Source organism: Sinohyriopsis cumingii, unplaced genomic scaffold (genome assembly GCF_028554795.1).
Source record: "Sinohyriopsis cumingii isolate HCF-2022 unplaced genomic scaffold, ASM2855479v2 utg003586l, whole genome shotgun sequence".
Classification (NCBI taxonomy): Eukaryota; Metazoa; Mollusca; class Bivalvia; order Unionida; family Unionidae; genus Sinohyriopsis; species Sinohyriopsis cumingii.
In genome coordinates, this window is record NW_028316536.1 from 1 (window position 1) to 25,010 (window position 25,010).

The 25,010-nt window shown below is 33.2% G+C and overlaps 1 protein-coding gene across 6 annotated transcripts; it reads left to right on the forward strand.

Annotated features, from left to right (window-relative positions):
- The first annotated feature begins 6 nt into the window (after window positions 1–6).
- On the forward strand, window positions 7–22,905 carry LOC149769522 (uncharacterized). Of its 6 annotated transcripts, none has more exons than XR_016419124.1 (15): window positions 7–3,934; window positions 4,842–4,885; window positions 6,996–7,089; window positions 8,872–8,968; window positions 9,559–9,638; window positions 11,853–11,946; window positions 12,598–12,622; window positions 13,665–13,719; window positions 15,377–15,474; window positions 16,438–16,556; window positions 18,197–18,262; window positions 18,994–19,040; window positions 21,405–21,556; window positions 22,177–22,370; window positions 22,645–22,781. XR_016419124.1 is itself a non-coding variant. In XM_089949851.1 (15 exons), exons 3-15 carry the CDS (start codon window positions 4,873–4,875, stop codon window positions 22,863–22,865), a joined length of 1,161 nt encoding a protein of 386 aa, XP_089805977.1. In that variant the 5' UTR covers window positions 7–3,400; window positions 3,877–3,934; window positions 4,842–4,872; the 3' UTR covers window positions 22,866–22,905. The 6 variants fall into 6 exon arrangements, 5 of the variants coding, with proteins under 5 accessions (XP_089805977.1, XP_089805976.1, XP_089805974.1 ...); XM_089949851.1 differs by lacking the exon at window positions 22,177–22,370 and having other exon boundaries at window positions 7–3,400; window positions 3,877–3,934; window positions 22,645–22,905; XM_089949850.1 differs by lacking the exon at window positions 22,177–22,370 and having other exon boundaries at window positions 7–4,360; window positions 22,645–22,905.
- Window positions 22,906–25,010: the final 2,105 nt, after the last annotated feature.

Below are 25,010 nucleotides of genomic sequence, written 5' to 3' on the forward strand. Positions count from 1 at the left end.
CGAATTTGACCGATTGACGAAAATAAAATTTTGCAATGCTTACCATTTGAAAAGAGGCAATTGTCACCAGAATATTCTATTCATACTAATATTAATTTTGGACACACCAGATACCACCCCATTGTTTTCATAACTCATGAAAGGTCGGCCTATTCTGCGCACAGCTTTGAAAAGATGTAATATTTATCTATCCGGCAATATAAATAAAATATATTACTTTGGACTGTTTCTTTCAGCACTTCAGGAATGTAATTAGGTCAGGTTTATTGCTAGTTTTACAAAATTCAGTGTAATAAATGGCAATAAATGGAAAAAGCTATTAAGCAAACTAAATAGATCATGTAAAAAAATTAGTAAAGTTAAACATTTTTTAAACAAAATAAGCTAACATGTGGATGAGAAACAAGAATGAATAGGATGTAATGTGTTTACAACATCTTGTTTATGGGTAAAAATTACTAAAGAATTTAGAAACAGTCTATACTCACAGGAATTTCATTCTAGCGGCAAATTGATACATTCGGTAGCAGACAATTTTGTATATGTAAGACAACTTCTTGCAAAATGGGAAATTTGGATTCAGGTGCAGAATTTTTTAAGGTTTATATTTCCATCTTTTAAATAATGTATTTATTTGTATGATTCTAAAAGATGCATAGTGAATCAGATTTTCTGGGTACATGTTCAAGGTCATGGAGTGGGTCTACATGTTGACTTTTAGAAATCACATTTTCCTGTGCATTTCAAGTCAGAATGTGGGATATGTCTGTACACTTTATGAATATCACTACTTGATTAAAGTACGATCATTCTTTCTTGATACAAAATGGATTTTTGAACCAGAAAAACACACAGAGAATTGGCCGAAATGGTGTTTATATATGAATGGGTTGGCCTTGAAGCAGGCGGCTGGCTGCAGTAGCCACCACTACTGCTGCTACGCACAGTACATCTGAAAGCATTGACTCCAGCTGTCTTCCGCACATGTGTTAATCAGTGACATAGGCAACATACTGTTTAATAGAGTTTTTAATATCTATATTTTTCCAGCTAATACTGCATATTATTTAAGAATACTGTTATGTATATCTGATTTAATTCATAAATATTTTAATTTAATTGTTTGTCAGTTTTTAATTTTTTATTCTGTTATATTTTTTATTCTATTATATGCTAATATAATGTAAATTAATTCACTGGAGATAATATTTTTTCCAGAAAATCAGTTGGCCTGAATCATTCTTTCATAAACACCAGGCGTTGACCTGGATCCTGACCTTGATTCAATATTAGTAGCAGCCACGTGAATAAGTTGTTTTTATTTTAAAATGATTGGTTGTTGTCAAGATCATGATGGGACTACATGGTTTAAGAAGTAAACGATTTGTTAAAAAAAAATTCACAGAGTAAAATCATTGCACTAATCAAAGCCATATTCTGTGTACATGATTTTTTTTAACATGTAAACACAATCATGTGCCCCCCCCCCCCTTTAATTTTGCACTTTATGGAGTTTCGAAACTGAGTCTTAGAATACGATACAACCTTTGTTTTAGAGAGAGAGAGATCAGTTTTTGGGCTTTTACACTTGGTATGTAGGACACCGGAGTGTCATATTTGTATTTCTATAAGGAACTGTACATAAAAGAACACTACAGACTACACCATATGTCATCGACATTCATATTGGATTCTTCATCGGGTTCGAACTTGAAATTATTTGAACATTTTATTACATACTATGACTTTTGCAATTTAATTTGTGGATTATTCTTGGATTAGTTTTGGAATTGATTTCAGAAACCGTAAGTTCTTATGTTTTTCATTTTTACAGAATTTTTCCAGGGAAATAAATTATTTGTTAAATTTTATTGTTTTCACTCTTTTATGTGTTGCTGTTTATTAGAGCCTAAACACCTATCATAAGAATATTCTGTATACTACTGATGCTAGTAACGGATGCACCTTATAAACTGTACAGCGGCTTTAACGAGGCTTTCATTGCTGCACACACGGATCTAAAGGCAGATCTGGCACATAAATATGGACAGGAGCAGTGTAACCATTGTAAACAAAATGAAGACTGAAGGTAAGCATCACATGACCACAGTGCCTGTCAAACTGCTTAAGGCAGCAAACAGTGAAAGGCGCAATCACATGGATGCTGATTTTGCAGCAGCTACAATCTGCTACTTGAAAGATCTGGATGTCGCTATGGGAGAACACTGTTATTTTCTTGAGCCAAGACGGCAAGGCACCTGTCACACTAGGATTACTGGCAGCAAATAAGCAGGTGTCCATTCTGATGCACATGGAGTATCCTGTTGAGCTTCCAGATCACAACTGAGTTATTGCTGAATGCCACAAACTGATCCCATCAGTCTATGCTGCATGTGTTGTAAAACCAGGGCCAACTGATATCTTCATTTGCAGTGGGAAGCATGACATTAGCACAGCAACAACATGTGCTGCTGATTTTGAAGGACTCAAACAACTTCCTGCTTTTCAGCCTGTTATGTGTATTAATGGATCAGTGAAACCGATATGGAGTTTCAACGGTTATTGATGGATTTGATGTGGTATTATCTTTTGTATCATGTGATGCAGGAAAACTGGACATCAGTCCACCGTCAGATGAGTGGTGAAATCGGCACATTCAACAGTCGCAGTATTGCTTGCAGATTGTGAAGTGCAACAGTGAATTATGCTAACTACAGTGATATATTTCCTGTATGAATTTTACCTCCACCTGTTCTACGCTGCAGCACAGATAAAGGGATTACCTATGCACCAGTTGACAGCAACAGTGGATCGCTTTGTCAACAACTGGCTCTTTCACATCTGCAGCCTTCACATGACTTCCTGAGGATGACATTTAATTTATACTGTTTTTCGGTGACTGTTGATCTTGAGAAGCGCGTTTGTAATAAGTGTGGCCTGTAATTTCCATCTCAGGCTGCGAAGCGCAATCATGCCATAGGTGCAGTGGAGCCTGCATTTGTTAGTGCTATTCTGTCAACTGCATCATCAACTTCTGCAACTGAAATTAGTGATGATGGTCTGCCAGTTCACAACTTAGTTGACTGGCTATAGTCTGCATTTGTTGAAGTGGAGTAAAACATTAACAGTCTGTTTGAAATTAGGTTTCTGTGAGATGAAAATTTTTGTTGTTTGTTCCAAATAAAGACTTTCTACAGAAAGAACTTTCTGTTTAAATGTTTCTTTGTTTTAGCTACATGTTGTGATGAGATCAGTGAGCATTGTATTTTGAGAGCAGCAGCTATTACACTGCCAGACCATAGAGCAGTGTATAATGCTAGATGCAGAAGTCTGCAGCTGGGGCAAGGGGGTAAAGCCACATGTGGACAAAAGCAGACAAGGTGCAGGGGGAGGAAAACAGGTATTATCTGAGGATGTCCTGCATGGACAACCCCATACACGATTGACCAGACCTAAAACTAACTTCTTAATGCTGAGTGCTAAGCAAGGCAGTTGCCAATACCATTTTTATAAGTATTTGGTACAACTCGGCCAGGGTTCAAACCCGTGACCTCCTACATCCAAGGCAGATTATCTAACCACTTAGGTCACCAGAGCAGTCTCCAGATGATATAGTTAAATATATGGTTAAATTGATGTGTGACATAAACTTTCCTATGCAGATGTCGAACATTCATGATGATGTTCAGTGTCAGGATTATGTTTGTGTTAGTGAACTAATACAGAAATTATTTAGGTTTTGATTGATAATGTTTCAGGTGACAACGTTTTCACAATATTAGTGATTAATGAAAAATTTTCTTTATTGTCTGTAAAGGATAAATGTTTAGAAAATGCTGAGCCAAAAATCAAAATGCAAACTTATTTTTTTTTCAGATCTTTGTATACTCCTCTTCAAAACATCCATTATTTTAGCTGTGTATGTAACTTACAGGTTAGTTGCCATGAAGGAAGTCACTGAGGTCACTTATGGAGTCAGTACAGTGTGTTTGATTGGTTTTTTGTGTGCATGATTCTAAAAATAATTTGTAGAATCTTGTATATAGTTCAGCTCTTTTTGGAGCCTTTTTTTATTTTGTATAGTATTTACTTCATTATTTTTATTTTGTACAGTATGTAATTCCATTATTTGTGAAGAAGTTAAAGGGACTCTTTGACAGCCATGTTACCAAGACAGGATACTGATATGTTTCAGTTAGAGTTATGCTGACAATAATGTTCAGATTCAGATGCATAGACTTGTTACAGTCAGAGGGTCGATTACATTTGCTTGATTACAATGACAATGTCAGGTTGTTTGGCACTGATGATTACAATTGCACTTTATTTGGAAACCATGATTACAGTTACAATTACAGAGGTATGACCACCCATTTCTTATTGTAATAGTCAACATTCATGATCTTTTGTGTATGGAAACTTTTCAATATTCTTATAATTATTACCAATATAATTCTTGATTTTTGGCTGTAATCAGACGATGCATTTACACGGCCAAATAAATGATGATTAGGATTATAAATCTTCTGGAATCAGTGATTATGATTATGATTACAGCTCACACTGTAAATGATTTAAATCTATTATGTATATTTAATTTAATTTACATTTGATTTAATTTAATTGTTTGTTTTCTAATTTAAAATAGCCTGACTTTTCTATGTTGGTAATGTCAGTGACTGCATGCATTAAATATTAAAATCTCAGTGACACTGTTTTTCATGCTTCTACATTCAGCTAAGTTTGATTATAGGTGTAGTGCATCTACACTAAAGTTTGGTAACTTTTGATTTTGTGCTCAACGCACTATAATCCTTTGTATGTTTCATGCATATTTTCAGATCTCATCTCAGAAGAAAAGTTCTTGAAAAAATGATCCCAGATGGTATGAGCATTACTTTGATTTGTAAATGATACATAGCTTGAAACTTTCAGTCCTGAAAGGAATGTGAAATATTTTAAATGTTGATGCTTAGATATGTGGTACAGGGGATATAAACTTTTGAATCAGATCAAATGTACCCAGTTTGCATTCTCTCTACAAATTTGTCAGTTTTTCCAAGGGACATATACTAATGTAAACCTTAAAATATATACTACACTATAATAGAGTTACATGAATTTCAGCCCTGACTGCATGTCACATGAAAATTACTTTTTAATAAATTTAAAGTTTAGCGTGTAATTCTCACAATTGAGATTGGATAACAGCAGGCAGTCTTGCATTGGAATTGTTCTATGCATTTCGTGCATATAATTAAATTTATATGTAAAGTAAAACTTTAAATGTTGTGTTACATCAGTACCTCTCATCTATCTTTGCTACCCATGACTTGTTTGACACTTGATCAATTATACCTCAACTTTACAAATAAATGTAAATTCTTATGTTTATGTGTGTGTTGGAAGACTATGAGCAAATATTGTTGGGCCATAGTCATAAGACAGAAAAATGTATTAGATCTAACCACTTCTTGTGATTTGCTCACATTGTATGGATATGTAAGAAAAGACCCTGTTTTGAACAGTTTTGGCAAGAGATATTTGCTGGCATGGCTTCTTTTGTCTTACGTGTCTTTGAACGGGTTTAAACTATAGTCATATTGATATAAATGAATATCATACTGTGGCAACCATTACATTGGTTCATAATTGTTAGAATACATTAGTTATACTGAGATAACCATGTTGTTTCACTATTTGCACCTGATTTTTAAAAACAATGTATGTATTTATGAACCTCTTGTCCTAATGTCACTTGAAAGGTTAATCTTGTTGCACATAATATCTTTCCAAGTACAAACTTTTATTGTACCCTGTGAACTTATGGTGTATATTTCACTATATAATATGCAGTTATTGAAGAACATTTAAAAGTTTAATCACAAGCATGCCTTGACTGGAAATGAAAATCACATCAGCATATAAAATTTGTATATTCCTGTACAGCACTTAGTTCTTTGTATCTATAAAGTTGCCCTTTTATACTCAGTAAGTGTATATCGTTGTATCTATGCTTATATAGTGTTTTTGCTCACCTTTCTATTTTTGCATAAAACAGTTTTACTCAAAATGTAAATAAAGAAAAAAATGTGGGCTGTAAATGTGTTGTACTTTTCTTTATTCAGTTTAATTTTGAATAGTAGTTTTAGAATAATTCATTAAGGAAAATGGCAGACAAAGTTTAATTAAACTGTAGTCTTTAGTTGAGGAATCTTTGTCATATATCTTGATGAGTCCCAAAAATAATGGGAAGTACCAAACTGAATCTTTATTGTCTGTATCAGTATAACAGTTACATTTAGAAGTAAATGGCAGGTCATATCACATGTATATAACCAGTCAATAGGCAAAAAATATGTTTCCTATTGCACTTGTTTTAAATTTAGGGTAAGCAGGTAGTTATTTATATATATATATGTATATTATAATGGTTAGCATATATAATGTACTAAGCATTTGAATGTACTGGGCAAAACACTCAATTACTCAGTTAGATGCACAAAATCAGTTCCAATAGTTATTTGTTTTACCATGGGGTGATTTACTAGGGTAGGCAAAATTCACACGTTTGCTTTGTTGAATTTACCTTCTGGTGCATGTAAAAATCATGATCCACAGAAAGTGTAATTTGTATGAACATATAGTGTAGACTGTTATATTGGCCAAACTACATTATGTATTTTGTTCCATGTGGCAGAAAACATGAGTTTGAAATGCAAAAGAAATATACTGAGGCCATCAGGCTAAATAATATGTATCAACTTATCAAATGAGATTTTTCTCCCAAATCAGAAATTTAAAATCCATTAACTTTTTATTGCTATATTTTCATTTGTTAAAAAATTGGGCTCTTCTTTTCTCTAGCTTAAAGTGTACCTTTTCCATTCCAATCTAAATAAATTCCTAAATTTGTATGCTAACAATGTTTCAATGTGGTCTTCATTGTTTTCCTTCTTGCTTTTAATCTTCAAATAAATCTATTGTTTTTTCAGATGTAAAAGAAGCAATATCCAATTACTTTTACAAGGACTTCAGCTATCGTTTGATACACTATTTGCTGGAGAAAAACCATGATTTCATAATCAGGTAACATTTTTGATGCTGTTTGTTTCCTCTATGTTTCTGGTTCATTATTATTTAGCTTGTGGTTTTTGGCAAACTTCTGCAGACCTACCAACTCTTACAATTTTGCCGTAAGTCTTATGAATATGACCCATTCAAATTCAGACTTATGGAATACAAGAAAAAACTACGAAACATCATTCTTGCCGAATAATCCAGATAATTGGTTCATCCTTGTTGGATTTGGATCTGCGTTTCTTATTAGAATTATTTGAATTAGTCAGAGAATCAGACTAACTTTTCAGCAGTATGTCAGACGCGTTAGACTGCACATTTTTTTCTTACAAAGCATCTGCATGATCAGAAAGTTGATTCTTGAATTCTTTTAAAAATGGCATGCAGAAAGAGATGCATGTTGAGGAGGAAACAAAAAATAAGCCTCTTATAAAGTGTTAATAATCGTTACGGAAGAATGAAAAGGAATACTCACATTCGTGTGATTAAAAGCAGGAAAAAGAACACAATTACATTTATTGGAAATCGCATGTCAATTTGAGTATGACTTGTGGCAGGAGATATGATTGCCATTGTCATGTGAAATGGAAAAAAATTACTAGAATTACTTCAAGTTGAGAGATAGCAACAAGCCATTGAACTGCATAGGGTTTTGAAAAGAAGTCTGTGCAACTGCCCTAGTGGTAAATAAGTTCTATGTTCTTTACGAACGTTTCATTTGAACATAATGTTCACTGTTGCTGCATATTTTGAATATAGTCCTGCGACGTAAGACGTATCACATGTTATTTATGTTATAGTTCTACATCTTACTACCCAAATAATGGCCTTGTATAGCGTGTTCTGATGTCTGTTGACATCAGAATGACTAGTCAAAGTTTCAGGAATATCTCACTTGGTAGCCCATATGGACAATCGTCCACATATTGATATGTAATTAGTATACTTACTGTGCTGTTTTTATCCTATTGGAATCAAAATTGGACAGTAGCAAATGGATGCATTTTCATGATCCGTTGATATACATTTGAATTTGTTGAAATGAGATGGTAGTCGAGGTATGTTCAAGTAGGTTTGAGTGGGTATTTCTTTCTTGAACGAGACAAGGTATTGCTTACAGTTCCAATTGGCATAATATATATTGATTCATTTCGTTAAAGAATATTTAAACTTAACCTGATTTTAGCATTCCTGGCTTTCATCGCTTTCCAGGCAACTGAAATGTAGGCCAACAAAACTTTAAAACAGGTCCAATTTTTTTATGAGAATTTGAATTTATTAGAGAAAAGATATCTGAGTATGTAAAGTTTGACTAAAACATTATGACTTTACTTTGTGGAAAAGCGTCGCTATTTGTGTGATATATTTCTGAAAATTTGAATTTTGTTATTATGTTAGGCAGCATCAAAACATGCTACACAGCCCCGTTAGTTAGATAATAAGACCCCGATGCCCAAAACATAAATATCAGCATCGAGGTCTTACATGTAGGACTAGTTTTTAATAATGAACTTTTACATGTTTTCAGGCACTACAGTAGCAGTTATGATATTTTGTTACACCTTACTGAAAGCTGGTCAAACTTAAGGGAAAGAAAGTCAACTGCCTTACTGGGATGCTCTTGTCAGGGGTGGCAGGTCTGCTACTGTATTTTTTTTTTTATGAAGATAATGTAATGAAAAACATTTTCACCCAATACCTGATGAATATTCTATCAGAATCTTTATTTTTATTGGGTTTATTATTCACTGAATCACATTTTTTAAAAAAAACATTTGCTGTTTTCTCCAGCTTTCAGCAGCTTAAAAGAAAGATAATACCCAGCATGGGGTTGTTCAGAAGAAGTGCATTCAATTATGATGTGGATGACATCCTTCAAAAAGCAAAGGTATTTAGAATAATGGGCAATTACTCTTTAGTTAATTCTAGTACATCTTAAATTTGTTCAAGCCAACATTATTAGGAAGCTACAAATTCTATTGATGTGTTGTCCTTAAATCTGGTATGCACCAGTTAATTCTCAGATTTGATTACTAAACTTTAGTTTGGCATTTTATTCTCATTAGAATACAGTATGTTAAGTTCTGTACAATTTTGGTTATGTCTTAAGTGATCACCATTGTGAATCATTGTCATCTCACTTCTCTATGCCTGGGTTAGAGTTTTGGACTTGGCCAATGTGGGTACATGAGAAAGCTTGCCAGTATTTGGTCAGTAGATCTTCCCCGGGCTTTCCTGGGTTCTTTTTCCACCAGTTATACTGGCTGCCATGTATCTTGTGCTCCTCAAAAATGGCAATAAACCAGACAAGAATAACAAAAATGAATTATTGATTAGTAATTGTTTTGTTTGATTCAACTTTTTATGTACTTCACTGTGTTCACTGTTATGCAAAGCGCTAAACTTAATTAATTTCAATTGAAAACCGGTTTATTGAGTTTCTGATTGATATAATGTTTGTTCATATTCTATTTTCAGAAAGAAATAGAAAATGGGTGCAATGGTTGTGAGAACTTGAGAAGAACTTTGAAAATTAAATACTGTATAAAAATAACAAGGTAACTGTCCTTTCTTTTACAATTATTTCCAAAATTTATTAGTTTTGAGTATGGGGGACATCAGCCAGTTACTTCCACCTGATATTCAAGGTAGCTCTTGCAAGTCTACTTACCTTTGTGTATGTTCAAGCAATACTGATGAATTTCTGAAAAGTGATTGTCTTGCCTCAATGAAGAAACGAGTTACATTTATTAAAGATATTTCCTTTTTAAAAAATGTTCAGATTGATCAGTCACATTGTGAATGTGGTGTGTAAATTTTTTTAATGACTGTATTTATTGCTTAATATAATAACTTGCCTGGATTTAGTGCTTCATTGTGTCTTGACTATGATCAGTAAATAAACTTTCTTTATATCTTATCTTGGAATTTCAATAGTCTTTTCTGTGCAAAGGGTTGTAAGTAACAGAATTATTGATATATCTTCCTGTCTGCAGTATGCATACAGAAATCGCATTGGGGCCCTGAGTGGCCAAGTGGTCTAAAGCATTCGCCGTTACGGATCACTGCCATCTCACCTCTGTCTGCGCCAGTTCGAGTCTCAGATTCAGCCAGTGTAGATATGTGAGAAAGCATGCCAGTAGCTTCTCGTGGGTCGGTGGTTCTTTCCGGGGTTTTCCCGGGTTCTTCCTCCACCATTAATACTGGCCGCCATATATGGCCTATCGTGTGCTGAAAAATGGCGTTAAACCCCACAACAACAACAACAACAACAGAAATCGCATTAAAACTATAGATACTGACATGGGTGAATTGTAATTGCGTTGATATTGAAATTTACACCAAGTACTCATTGTTATTTTTAATACTGTTAGTATTGTTGTTGCTTTGTGCATCTATTATCTTTTTATTAGTGATAATAATATTATTATTATTATTATTATTATTGTCATAATCACACATGTTAATGTTTTGTTTTTGCTGTTGTTATTCTTCTTCTTATTATTTATGGTCACTACTTCACAAATTATCATGAAAAAATAAATAAACATACCATGTTAGGTTACAGTTTCATCTTTGGTAAAATGTTGCTTGCAAATGTAGCTAAATTTGTTTGGTGACCACTTTATATATGATGCTCTGCCACACCTTATGGCATATATCCCAGCATTCTTTATTTTTTAGGAAAGGTATGCCCACCCTTCTGTGTAGTTTTGCACAACACATGTTGTTTTCGGAATGAATTAATACTTTTTGTTATTAAAATCTAAAATGTTTACTGCACAACAATAGACCTGGAATGTGAGATCAGATCAAAAGTGTTCCAGATGAGGGACATACTTGCCTGCAGTGCTATCTAAAAAATATTCTTTGGGAAGACAACTGGCCGATATGTCCCTCATTACATTTCCTTTGATATGTTTATGGGGAAAGAGGGGAGATAATAACAATATCAGTCAGAAAAAGTCATTCAGATTTATCAGGTTGGAGTTTTTTTATGACTTGATTGCAGAAATAATAAACATTTTGTAAAGTATTGTTATGGTGTTTTTTAATTATATTGTAATGTTTATTTTACTGTTCTGAAATGGGCCTGTATGTAGGGATTTAGCCAGGACACTTAAAGATATAATTTTCATTTTTAGGAAGGCATTATTTCATGACAAAATAAAATATGTATTTTCATTGCAGAATGCCAAATATTTGGATATAGTTTTCATTCAATTTTTGATTATTGTTATCTCCAGGAAATACGGTGGGTGTATATTGTACAAGGTGCTGCAATTCTTTGGGGGTGGGGGGATTATGGGCCTAAATACAGCCAGAATTGTGCAATAAATACTTTATACTATAAGTTTCCAATATTTTTTAAAACAAAAATCAAAATTCCCAATTTTGATAGTATTCATTATGGCTTTATTCCCAACTGATGTAATTTAATTTTCACCAAAATCGAAGGGACCTATAACCCTAGAAAAAGCTTTTGTGTAGTCTTAAAACAAGTTGGTAGCATCTTCCTTGGTGACCGAAACAAGTTGCTGTAGATAATTTCAGGACAATTATCAACACTTAAAAATGTATGCTGGCTGTAGCAGTTATTCATGCTCAGTGATTGCACCATATGAGGCATTCTATATTTTGTTTGTTGTTTTCCATTGTTAGTAAAAAAAATGACTTTATTTTTGTTGCGTTCTTTTTTTTACACTTTATTTTACCACTGGATTCAATCCACATTGATAATATAAATTGCACATCACCATTTGATTTTGCAGAGAATTTGCCAGAGACATTGTTAGAGAACTCGATAAGAATGGAGTAGAAAGGAGAAAGAGACGAAGGCTGCGTCGAAGACAATATATCACTAAAGTGAGTTACAGTGGACAGTAGTGCAAATCTTTTCATCCAGTATTCACATAAATTGACCCCACGAAAACATGATATATTGAATAAATTATTTCTTAAAAATGGAATCTCTTCATTTGAATCACTTGCATACAAGGTATATCAGATTATTGTTAATGTTTGATTACTTGTCCAAAAGTCCTTCAATTACATCAGTTTGGTTGGGAAAACTGTCCATAATATATGTCAATACAAGTTTATTCATGATAATAAAGCATGATGATTGTCGATTATTTGTTCTTAATAAAAATAATACTTTAAATGTATGGATTGCATTAATCTTATTTAGCATTTGTCCCTTTGTGTGCAACAAATATAATTTAAACATTCAAGGAATATGTGAGTTACATTCGAGAAATATAGGAGATGAATATTTGTTTAAATTATGGCATTTCTTCTCAGTACACATCCAAGCCAGTGTGTGGGTATTTAATCAGAAAATGTGATGTTAGCATAAACTTTTAATATTGTTCAATCTTATTCAGTTTTTCCAATTTTAGAGCATGGTTTAAAATGTTTTAACAGTTTTTTCAAGGACTGTATTTTGTATTCACGTGGTACATTTTAATCTTGCAAAATTTGTTTTTTTTTAGTCAGTGTAATGATCTCTTTCAGGGTCCGAATTATGTATGGCATATTGGTAAGTACTATATTGTTATTACAAGCTTTCTGTGAGAGATGGCTTGCAATTAAATGGCACAGCATAATGTGATATGATATGTCAAATGGTCATTTTTCAGATTGCATAGAATTAGCATCATCGACTTTAAGGTGCATTAAAGTCGTAGTGTTGTTACAGTTAATGTGGCATTTGTACAGTTCTACACCAACATTATTTGTTTGTTTTGATACATTTTTCCTTATATATTCATGGTAAAAATATTCGCTTATATAAATGTTTCCCACCATGCCATGTGACATGTGATCTGTTATATGTAGAACAAGAAAAATTAGGATTTTGTGAAATATAGAAATAAATTGAAACTGTGCAACCTTTCAGGCATGGAAATTATCTTTTGCTGAATTGGTCCGACTTATCACTGTTTTCTTCTGTACATGGTTATGTCCCTGTGGTACACATTGTAAGCAGTAACCCAAGTGTGCTCCTTTGCTCAGTTGGACATGATTTGTAGCTAACAGATAGCTAACAAAATTTAAACAAACATAATTTCTTAGCATTTTCTTATCACATCAATAATCCCATGAATGTTTCTATTCAGCAACAAACATTCTGAGAAGATATGAGGCTTTAGAAACAAAAACGCAATATACAAAGGTGCTACATAATCCAGAGGATGCCATTGTTGTTGTAATTTCTTAATTTTAACCATCTCTTAAACAGTTGGCAATGACACAGTGAGTAGAAATAATTTTGCTTATTATATATTGAATTTCCAGAGTTATATGCTGCCATATATACATAATGTTAAAAATATAAATATACACCTTTTGGATATGACTGGATTTAGTTTGTAGATGTGTACATAATATTAGAATGTGATTTTTTTTCTCACTGTCTTTGTGAGCCTAGTCTAGTGTTGTGTGCACGTATATCATGGTGTTTGACAAAGGTGAGAAAAATATAGGGATAATATAGCTATACATCACACTTTGCAGTCTTAAAATATATGTTTCTTTATTTCAATATTTGGCTAATATAATGTTATATATAATTTTTTTAGATGGGTATGATAAATTAACACCATTTGGTATTGGCATACATGGATGTATTGATGGGTATGTATATTCAGAACTTCTGTTATAATATTGAAAAATTAAATTGAAGCACAAGAATCTAATTTTGTACAAGTCTTAACATCACTGAAAAGATAGTAGTTGAATCTTTTTGTATATTTCCCTTTTAAGTATTTTTATATCATACAAAAATCAATCTAATCTTAAATATTAAAATATCTTCTTGTACACTTGTACATATAATGGCAGTATTTTTTCATTTCACTATGCAAACTTACAGAGGCAGCAATTAACTGACCACAGTACCCATTATTTGGACAGCAGTGAACACTTGAATCAGGCTGGCTGATTTTGACCAGATTGTTTGTAAAATATAGTGTTTCCCACATTTGTCCAGCCCATAGGGCAAAATCTTGGTTAATGGTGTGGTGTTGAATAGATCCATGGGCAAAATCTTGTGAAGTCTTCTTTATAAACTAAGTATTCTTAAAGTGAAACTCTTTGTTTCTACAATTTTATAACTATTCATTTGGTACCTTGTAGCCATTATTGTGCTTAGCTGCTGTTTAAAAAAAACACACACACACACACACACACACACACATCTTAAGCCACAGGCATTCAGTGGTTAGTGTGCTAGACTCAGGGCCACAATATTGTAGGTTTCTGATCTTACTATATGACCAGTCTGGGTCAGCTACCAGGTGTGTCATTGGGCAAGACACTAAACTCCATTTGCCACAGCACTAAATAACTGTCTTTTGTTGCTGTTATATAAAGCACCAAAACAAAATTAGGAGAAAAAATACATAACTGGTTATGAGAATGTGATGTCAAGCTTTTAAGTTGGGACCCAGGTAACCCAATGGTCATAAAACAAGTTAGCAAACAGTTAAAACAAATCTTAAAAAGTATTTTCCATTCTAGGTAGAACCATCAAGACCTTCTACGATGGTTTAAAATTTTAAAATCAAAGGGTAAATCTGTAGTCCACAATCATTTCACAAAGTTAGTATATTGAACTTTGCTTTTATCTTGAACTGTTTAGGAGTTGCAGGACACATTGAACTGACATACACACAATACAAATACACAAGGACTGCCATAATGACCTAAAATCTATGTTTTCTATATAAGGCATGTAGACGGTTAACACCCAGCATTCCACAATAATTTTCTTCATGCTCATACATGCTTTTCCACCACCATCATCATCATACACGTTCTAACTTTCATGTAATGGAGTTGAGTTTTCGTTCACTATTTAGAAATACATGCCAAAATGTAGAAGAGTAGAAGCTTGCACTGGATTTTGTTGATACTGTTAATAATCCTTGTTTTGTTGATTATTGATGCAACTAATCTAATAGAAACTTTCATGTTTGATTGAACTTTTTTTAATTAAATTTTATTTTCATTTGGACTGTAACAGTTAAAAATCATTATTTTATTAGACATTCATTATTTTAGGACCAGATGTTTCCTATTGTGATTTAAAGTGTTACAATGATATGAAAAGCACATATAAGTATTTGCTGCAATTTTTGTTTATTCATTCTTCAGTTTCTTATTATGTTTCATTTCTGTTATGTACATACAGTTCATCTTGACAATTGGAAACAGACGTCTTCCAATGATAAAAATATAAATAACCCCACTTTGTGTGATACAATATATTTTTAAACAATCACATTTTCAGTTTTTCTAGGAAGATATTATGGCTGCATGCAGGAATCACCAACAGACGACCAGAGGTTGTTGCCTCCTACTTTGTTGATACAGTTGAGAAATTCCATGGTAAATAAAGTCAGTATAAACTCACATAATGCAGATTATAAAATAATTTCATGTTCAGTTATATTATTGTAGTTGCAGTTTAAATTTTGAATAGTTGTCATTTCAGTATTGTTTTGTTTTTGAAAATGACACACTTGACAGCTGTGTGTTTGTCTTGGGATGTAAAATGAGTAAATGTATTGCATTGCTTATTATGTCTTCCTGTTGACACTCAAGATTTTATGGGTGGGTACTCTTTTCTAACAATATATTTTTATACAAACTTATTTTTGTTATATTGATAAGGTAATTAAAATTAAATGCCAAAGCAGAGTGTTACGGTAAACATTGTATTAAATGACGAAAAGAAATGAGATATTTGGATGCAGGATTTACTGAGCTACGTCATTTCTTCTTGGACTATGGATGTGAGCAAAGCTAGATATATTTGGCTGACTAGTCAGCCATAAATGATACATCTGTTTGTTTGCAGGCCTGTTGTCACATATATAAAACTTACTATTTTGTACAAGACTTGCATTGCCGCCAGTACAATATCTGCTCAGAGGGGCAGGTTTAAAAAGTTTCTGCTCCATATCAAATGAATGTTTTGCTCATAAATCTTAATTATTATTTCTTAATTTCCCCTGAAGCATATCCTGGATTAGCAATTGTTTATGGTATTATATGGAAAAAAGTAGCATAGTTATGGTGAACTTAACAGACCATTTCTGTTGTGCACTATACAGTTGGTGCAATTGACACTAATGTCACAAGTTTACATGACCAATTTACGTGGTAAGTTGGATTCCTAAAACTTTGTAAACATTCAGTAAAATAAGTCATTTTATATTTCTTGTACAGCAGTAAAATACAGTATTTAAAGGCAAAAGAGAACTTTTACCACCATCACAAAAGCCAGTATAAATTATAAAACATTTTATATATGATGCTTTAATAATGTTATACTAACCTACTTTTCAGGGTGTCCAGTAAAAGTGAGAGGCGACCCAGGCACAGAAAATGGCATGGTTGCTGCAATGCAGATGGCTCTTCATAACAAAGAAAATGCATTTATATATGGTACATCGCATGCAAACCAGGTATGTCTTTAATTGAAAGAAGGGTAATACAGGTCAGTTAGCAACCATTGGAAGTGCCAATTGTATATCTATATATTGTTTAACTGTTGCCCATGATATGGTGTCATTGGTGAGCAAGATACTGCACAGTTAATTGTTTTCCATGATTGTAGATTATTGTCTCAGATGAAATTTGTAAACATGTCTATATGGATCTGAATTCAGAACTTTGGTTTTTTTCCCTGGGAAAATCTAATTTGCTGGGTAGTTTGCTAAAAGTAAAAATAAAACGTTTTTGTTCTCGGGTTTAACGCCATTTTTCAGCACAAGATGGGCTATACATGGCGGCCAGTATAACTGGTGGAGGAAGAACCCTGGAAAACCCAGGGACTGACTCACGAGAAGCTACTGGCAGGCTTTCCCACATACCCATGCTAGCTGAGCCTTGGACTCAAACCCACGCAGACAGAATGATTAGTACTTTAGACCACTCAGCCATTCGGGGCCCAAAAAATAAAAAGTAAACAGATCTTACCTTGTTTTTAAATATGATGAGAAAAGGAACCACATCATCATCATCCTCTTGTTGTCTTAGGTTTGTATATAAAGGTTGTGATCAACATAGTTAACAACATATTCCTATTGTAACATCTGTCTAGTGGAATCTGTTTTGTATTCAGTTACATGTAACAGGATTTATACATTTCAACTATTTATTGGAATTGCAAAGTGCTTATTGATAAGTTTGGACTTGATTACTATTTTGGGATTATTGTATATTATTTCAGGGACATTTTACACTATATCGTTGTGATAAATCAACGCTGTTAGCACATTGGTAGATTTAAGACTATTGATACATCAGCACATTAAAGATTGCATTCCAGTCGGAACACCGCTGTAATTCATTTGGAACACTTTATTTTTGGACTGCAGAGGACTATTTGGGATTTATTTAATAATAATATAAGCTTCTTTTAAAATTTCACATTTTCTATGAAGATAAAGTATTTGTTGAATTTTGCTTGTTGGTTTCGCTTTCTTATGTTTAAGATCTTAGAGTCGTAACGCTTTTAAGTTCATATAAGCATCCTCATCTAGGGGGAAACAAAAGACACTGCTGTGAAAGTGTCCTACATGTTTGATGTTGTGAATGCAGATACAATTAATGTGAATCATTGTTTATATGTTACTATTATGTATGAGTTTAAAAACATGGAAAGATTGCAAAAATGGAGCAAGTATGATAGCAATGTTTTCCCATTTCATTTTTGTCTGGTCATAATGATATCTCTTGAGAAACCCATGTAAAACAAGTTGGTTATGCAGCCTTGTTCATGAGTTCATGACACTGGCACAGAGTTTCATGTTCAGCATTCTTTATCACAATTTAATTGTTGGCCCAACCAACCTTTTTAACACCATAACTCCATAATAAAAGAACAAATCTAACATGTGGTAGCAAACAGAAGCATGCTGCTTTGCTGCTCTCCATCTGTACACATTGTAAGCATATCCATAGTCTGCTGATGAAATTACAGATGAGATAGCCAGGCCACATCACTTAGATGTCACATGAGTGACTAACAAAGAAAATCTTATGCTAAAGGAGGGGTGAGGTCTGTACATGAACTAGCTCATGCCTTTGTGTTGTTTTTCAGCGAATCGAACGATGGTGGGGAATACTACGACAATGCAAGGCTGACTTCTGGATTGATCATTTCAAGGTAAACAGTTTACATAGGATAAAATACTGCAAACAATGGCTTTTGGTATGAAATGTAGCAACTAGAGTCAGTTCTGAGGCATTCATTACTCTTATTTGTAATTTTGAAGCTGTTCATTGTTTTCTGGTGAACATATTTGCAGCAAACATAACACCTCAACAAGGAATATATTTCATGTCAAATCTGTTAAGGAAACACAATGTGCTGCAAGTGATCCAGATGTATGGAAGCAAAATGTCACTTGTATCAGTAAAATATCGTTGGAATGAGTGTAGCGGTTCTGCAGATTAAACCATGGGGATTAGATGTTGCATACAGTCCACTTCCTCAAATGTGACATACATGACCTGCATTAAGAAAAGCAAGATGAATTTGAAACAAATGCTATAATGATTTAAAAATCTAATCAAGTCATCTGCAAATGTATGGAATATATATGCCAACATATGACCCAATATTTGATCATGGCCTTTATTAGTCCCCTAATATTGAGAAAAGTTTTATCCATAAGACTTTAAACTTTCTATCAGAAATGAAAGATTTATGAATTTGAAAACTGTAAAAGCTTTTATTTGATGTTGACATTGTTAATCAGAACCCAATTGTATTATGCAATACACCTTTTGAAAGGTACACAATATAAACAAACACTTTATAGATTAAAAAGGCAAAGAGAAGCTTAACATTGAACTGCAATAAAAAGCAAACTTATTTTACTTTTATATTTACAGACATTAGAGAGTGATGGTCATCTTGTCAAAGGAAATAGAATCCACCTGTAAGTTTCTGGTGTTTACTTTGATCACAAATTATACATAGTAACAATGGTGCATTTTTCATCTACTGTGGTCCTGACTAGGCACATGAATAAACACTAACTGCATATTTGGGCTGATTATTGGAACTTAGTCTAAATATTTCTCCGTTTCAGGCATCACATATGGGTCATTGTCACACACATTTTGGACATTATACCCTATTTGGGTAATCATCACATATACATTTGGATCATCATCACTAAAGATGCCAACAGGATACTAGGACACCTGCATGTAGATAATAACCAGGGTAATAGAAATGATCAACATGGTACCCATTAAAAAAAAGTATTCCAAGTTCAGATAGACATGCAGAATAACGAACATTGTTCAAGGCTTGTCATGTGCGCATTTATTCATCATCACAGGGGCTCATATAGTTGCTTACAATTTACTTGTTATATATGTACCATATAAAAATAAAAAGGAGGACATTTATCTCCTTTCTCATGCAACCTATTTAAGAATCATTGTTGTTATTTACAGCTGGACTAATTACTTAATGCCTGTCCATGGTTTGTGTGCCTTTTTCTCACAACTTGAACATGCTTGTTATGAGATTTTGATGACATTAACTAGGTCAATACCTATTTTCAACAGCAACAGTAAGTACCAAGGAAAATATATTCCCTGAAATACAATTTAAATACGTACTACAATTCAAAACAACAATCACAATATAAATGTCCAGTTTAACTAATGCCATTTTTGCCTCAAGTTTGTGGCCCTGGAGCAATCAGTTGTTCAAGTCAAGGATGCTGTTCATATGTTCGTTTACTTGACCTTTTTTATTAGCTTAAAAGACAAGACATACATTTTTTTCACAGCAAAGGCAACACAAAAACTAGGTTACTGTAACATGTACTTATACCGGATCCAAGTGGTGTAAAGCGCTCTCCGTTACGGATCACTGCCATCTCACCTCTGTCTGCTTGGGTTCGAGTCTTGGATTTGGCCAATGTGAGTACATGAGAAAGCTTGCCAGTAGCTTCACGTGGATCGGTGGTTCTTTCCGGGTTCTTCCTCCACCATTAATACTGGTCACCACATATAACCTATCGTGTGCTGCAAAATGGCGTTACACCCTACAACAACTTCTTATATCATGTTACTAAAATATAAACGAAATGGACAAATATACAGAATGAAACTTTTCACTTAAATATTTAAATATATGGGAAATCTTTGTTATTTAAAAACACTGAAAAAAATCTACAAAAAAATGACCATGTTTATAAATATGGTAATTTGTGCATTCATTTTATATGAAACAGTTCCAATAAAACATTTTTGAATTTGAAACCACTTGTCAAAGATTCATTTTATTTCGATAGTACATATGTAGCGGACTAGTCTAAATTGAAAATAAATACCGCCAGATATCATAAAAAAACAAAAATGGGTTGTATTAACGTGGCTGTTGGATGTTATCTGGCTGAAAAATGTCATCAGAGAGGGATTTTGTTAAACTTAACATTTTGCACCAGACCGTTGTTAAGGGACAAACCATGGCAGGCTGAAGATACTACAAGTCATCATTTTGTGTGCATGCTCTTTTATTAACTACTAATGCACTAGAATTTAGCTGATTTGTGACAAAAAATTTAACTGCAGATCCAGTTAAGTAGCAAAAATTAATGTACATTAAATAAATAAATATGCATGTTGTTCATATGGTTTTATGTAATTATGAGCATGTAATATATAGATTGCTCTTTGTATGCTCAGATTACACTTTTTGCCACTTATATCAGTAATAAATTATCCTTATACCTCTCTTGGGGGTTGGCATGTGTGACCCTAAAACAAACATTTTGACATCTCTGATCATCACATATACATTTAGGCCAGTATTGTTTCAGAGCTGATTAATTGAAAGCTATAAATCTAATGCATTATGGGCTCTATCAAGTGTAACATGTAATTAAATAATACACACTGTGGAATGCTTAAAAATTAAAATGTCATCAATATTTTGCAAGAGAAATGTTGCATATTCTATACATCTATGTTGTTTTTCCATTGAACAGGATGAAAAAAATTGCTAAGTTAATTTGGCAAATGTCTTAAAATTGCGAGATTAAAACACCCGCATTGTTTAGTTACATTTATGCACACATGAACCAGATGAAAATATGCCAACCCATATACACACAAAAATATAGATGCCTTTGTATATTTTTCTTTCTGTAAAAGATTTTGCTCGCAAAATTTAAAATGTCAAAAAAAATAACTTTTCTTCTGTGATCACGTTGATTAGGTTCACATAAGCCATCAACTGATTATAGACCTCAAAATACATGTACTCTGTATCATTATTCCAGGCTGTGTCTTCAGTTTGTATATATACCACTCATTGAGAACCATCTAGGAGAAGTGGTAGAAATGTGGAACAGCCATAATATACGTCGACAGAAAATGGGGGATGTAATTAATGGCATTCCAGACATTCTTTTCAGCAATCCAGAAATAACAGGTAAAAATTGTACCACATTTGCAGCTCAACTCTTTTCTGAATGAACTATTGTCATTTTTCAAATACTGTACCAGCAGTTTGCAAAGGAAGGAAGGATATGTTGATATCCATGTCTATTTAAAATATAAGCTGTTGGCAATAACAGAATCTGTCTAGTATTCTGTTGATTGCCATTGGATAGCAATGTTTAAATACTGATTTATGCTGCAAAAACAAAAGGGGCAATACCTTTTTAAAAAAAGAAATGGGGGGGGGCACTACAAGTTCATACTATTTTTGGTAGACTGCACAGTTGATCAGCAAGTTCCCAAATAGTATGATAAATAAAATAATCCAGGTCATTTTAACTTAATCTGCTTTCAGAAACTACACTTTCTTCTGAAAAATATAACTTAAGTGTTCTCTGTGAAATAAGAAACTCAATCACTTGTTTGAATGTATGTGTAGATTTTGTTCATATGCTTCTCTGGGTTTCAACATTATTACATGTATGAAAAAAAGTTTTTTTCTTTCTTAAAATTAAAAATGATGGGCATATTGTTTTTAAATCTACTATGACACACGACATGATAATTTGCAACAAAATGTGTAAATTTAATATTTTTCCATTGTTGTTCTAGGGTGTAACGCCATTTTTGAGCACAAGATAGGCTATACATGGCGGCCAGTATAACTGGTGGAGGAAGAACCCTGGAAAACCCAGGGAAGAACCACCGACCCACAAGAAGGTACTGGCAGGCTTTCCCACATACCCATGCTAGCCAAGACTTGGACTCGAAGCCACGCAGAGGTGAGATGGCAGTGATCCAGAATGGTGAGCGCTTTAGACCACTTGGCCACTCGGGGCCCCTTTTTTCCTACTGTAACCAAATAATGAATTCAAGCCTCGCATAAGCTGTTAATGCAAAGACTTTAAAGAACATGGTCTCTTAAACATGTTACTTAATTGATGTTTATTTATACAATCAGTTACAAGAATCAGAAAAACAAATGCTTTAAGTCAGGGATGCTAGATGATTGTGACCATTAATGATGGCTTAAATGAACAAAAATACAGAATATTAAATCTTAATACATTTTTTATTAAGGAGCAGAGAAGTGTTTATTGCCAGTGACAGAGGAGGAAATTCAGGACTTGAGGGAGCTGTGTCAGAATAATTATACAGATCTAGATCCAAATTTTATTAGGATTGTACAAGAAGTGACAGAGACTTATCAAATACCAAATGCAGCAGAAGACTTTGATACTGCTAGAAACTTGTTTATTGTTTTGTCAGAAGTAATTACAAAACTGTATCATCAGATGTAACTGAAAAAATTCAGCTGAATTATAATTATTATCTCAAGAATTATTATCTTTTCTCCCATGTCACATGAAATGTTTGCTTATTACAACATATGTGTGCATAAGTATGATTCTAATTATCCAATCGCATCACTAGCATGTATTAGAAATCTGAAGCAAACACATAATCTCGTACATTATTAATATGGTTTTATGAATAACTGCATTATCTTAAGGTAACAATAAATACAATTGGGAGAGAGGAAGGAAGAGCGAGATGAAAAAAATAATTTTTATTCTTGCACACAATTTTCCCCCAAGTAATTATAATATGTAATTTGTCATACATAAAACCCCGAGATAATCAAGCATAACTAAAGACTAGTAATATCATATCAAAAGATATGCATTAATCCAACCCAATTTAATTACTATAGATACTATCATATAAACCCCCCACCCCCAAATACTCTTAAAAATAAGTGCATGACCTACGTATAAACTGACCAAACACCAAGATGACATCACAAGAAGCACACAGTAAGTTCTAAATGCATTTATATCGGCAAACTTTAACAAATTTCCCACGTATATCTCGCCCTTTGGGTTATGTATGATTATTACATAAAAATGTGCAATTTTATTTTAGACGTCAAGAAATGTATTCATTTTCTGTTTTCTTATTGTTTCTGCCTGTTTATGTACAGCTTTATCAGATGATGCCAGGACTTCAGCAATATTCATGGTTTGCTGTAACACTTTCTCCATTTCGACTTGATTATTATTTGTTTATGCATTATTGCATCAGACTTTTTATATCAGTGCACCACTTAGTACATTTATAATTTGCTTTGAAATTGTAAATACCTAACTAATTATAATGTGATCCCAGTACAACAACAATGAACAACAATATCATTTGATTAAATGCTTACAATTATATAATGACGCCACAGCATATACATTGTAGATTTGAACATGCACTGAATAAAGTACATCCCTTGGATTCAAGTCATGGGCACCACTGCACTAAACTTTAATATTTTCAAAATACAATAATATAGTTTGATAAATAATGCTCTGAAATTATTGAAATACTGTAAAAACCGAGTTGTAATTTGCTTCAGTATAAGAGACTGTACATCCCATTTTACAAAACTATGATAATCATTCTAAAATTATGGAATGAGAGGCAATTACACATCAGAGTACTGGTATAGTTGCCAGTCTAAATTCCCTGTTGACACAAGCCAGTTTCAAGGTTTTAATAATAAACTGGCCTGTAATGCTGTTGAGAAATAAAAGAAATCTGCTGGCTATAAACAAAGGAGATGCTGAAACATCCAGCTTTCCATTGTGTGGAAAATTATGATTTTGTTCAGCCAAAACACAAAGGTAAAATATATTGACTTCATTACCGAGATATACAATCGAACAAGTATACAGTGTTCCCATGCTATCGGAAAAGAGGAGTGAACAATTATATTTCTTTCTTGACTGTTAAGTCCTGGAATTTTCAGCCACATGCTTGATGACAGAAACAGTTACGTATTTGAGTCATAACTGATCACTAGTTCTGGCCAGAATATTTAGAAGTTGCAGTATGGATCATTTGAGTGCTTACCATAAATGTTGAGTCAATCCAAACTCTGGTTGTTTCAAGACAGCTCGATATTGGAATCTTTTATTACATGAAATGTTTGAAAACCAGTTTTGCAGGCACAAGATGCCAACAAGGCTTTGCAAATATGACTGCTGTTTCCCAGAGTCATGCTTGCATGAAACTGATATAAAAATTATTTATTTTCCCAGAAATTTAGATTATTAGAATCATGCCTTTCTCTGCTGAAAGAAGAGATGAAACTATGTCATTGATGAAATTTTACCTGGTACATGCCAACTGAATTGCTAGTTGCACGAATACACAAATCTCAATCTACATAGTCATGACATAAAAATCCATTTCAAATGTAGAAACAAAAACATTAAAAATCGTGTACTGTTTGCAATTAAAAAACTAAAAAGAGCGAACTCACAAGTCTCTATTTATTCAAAGAGTAACAACTTTAATTTAATATATTTTGAATTGTTTTACAACATTATAAAGGAATTTGTTGTGGACATAATGTGACTGCTGCAATTCTGATGATGTTGTGTACCGGTGGTCAT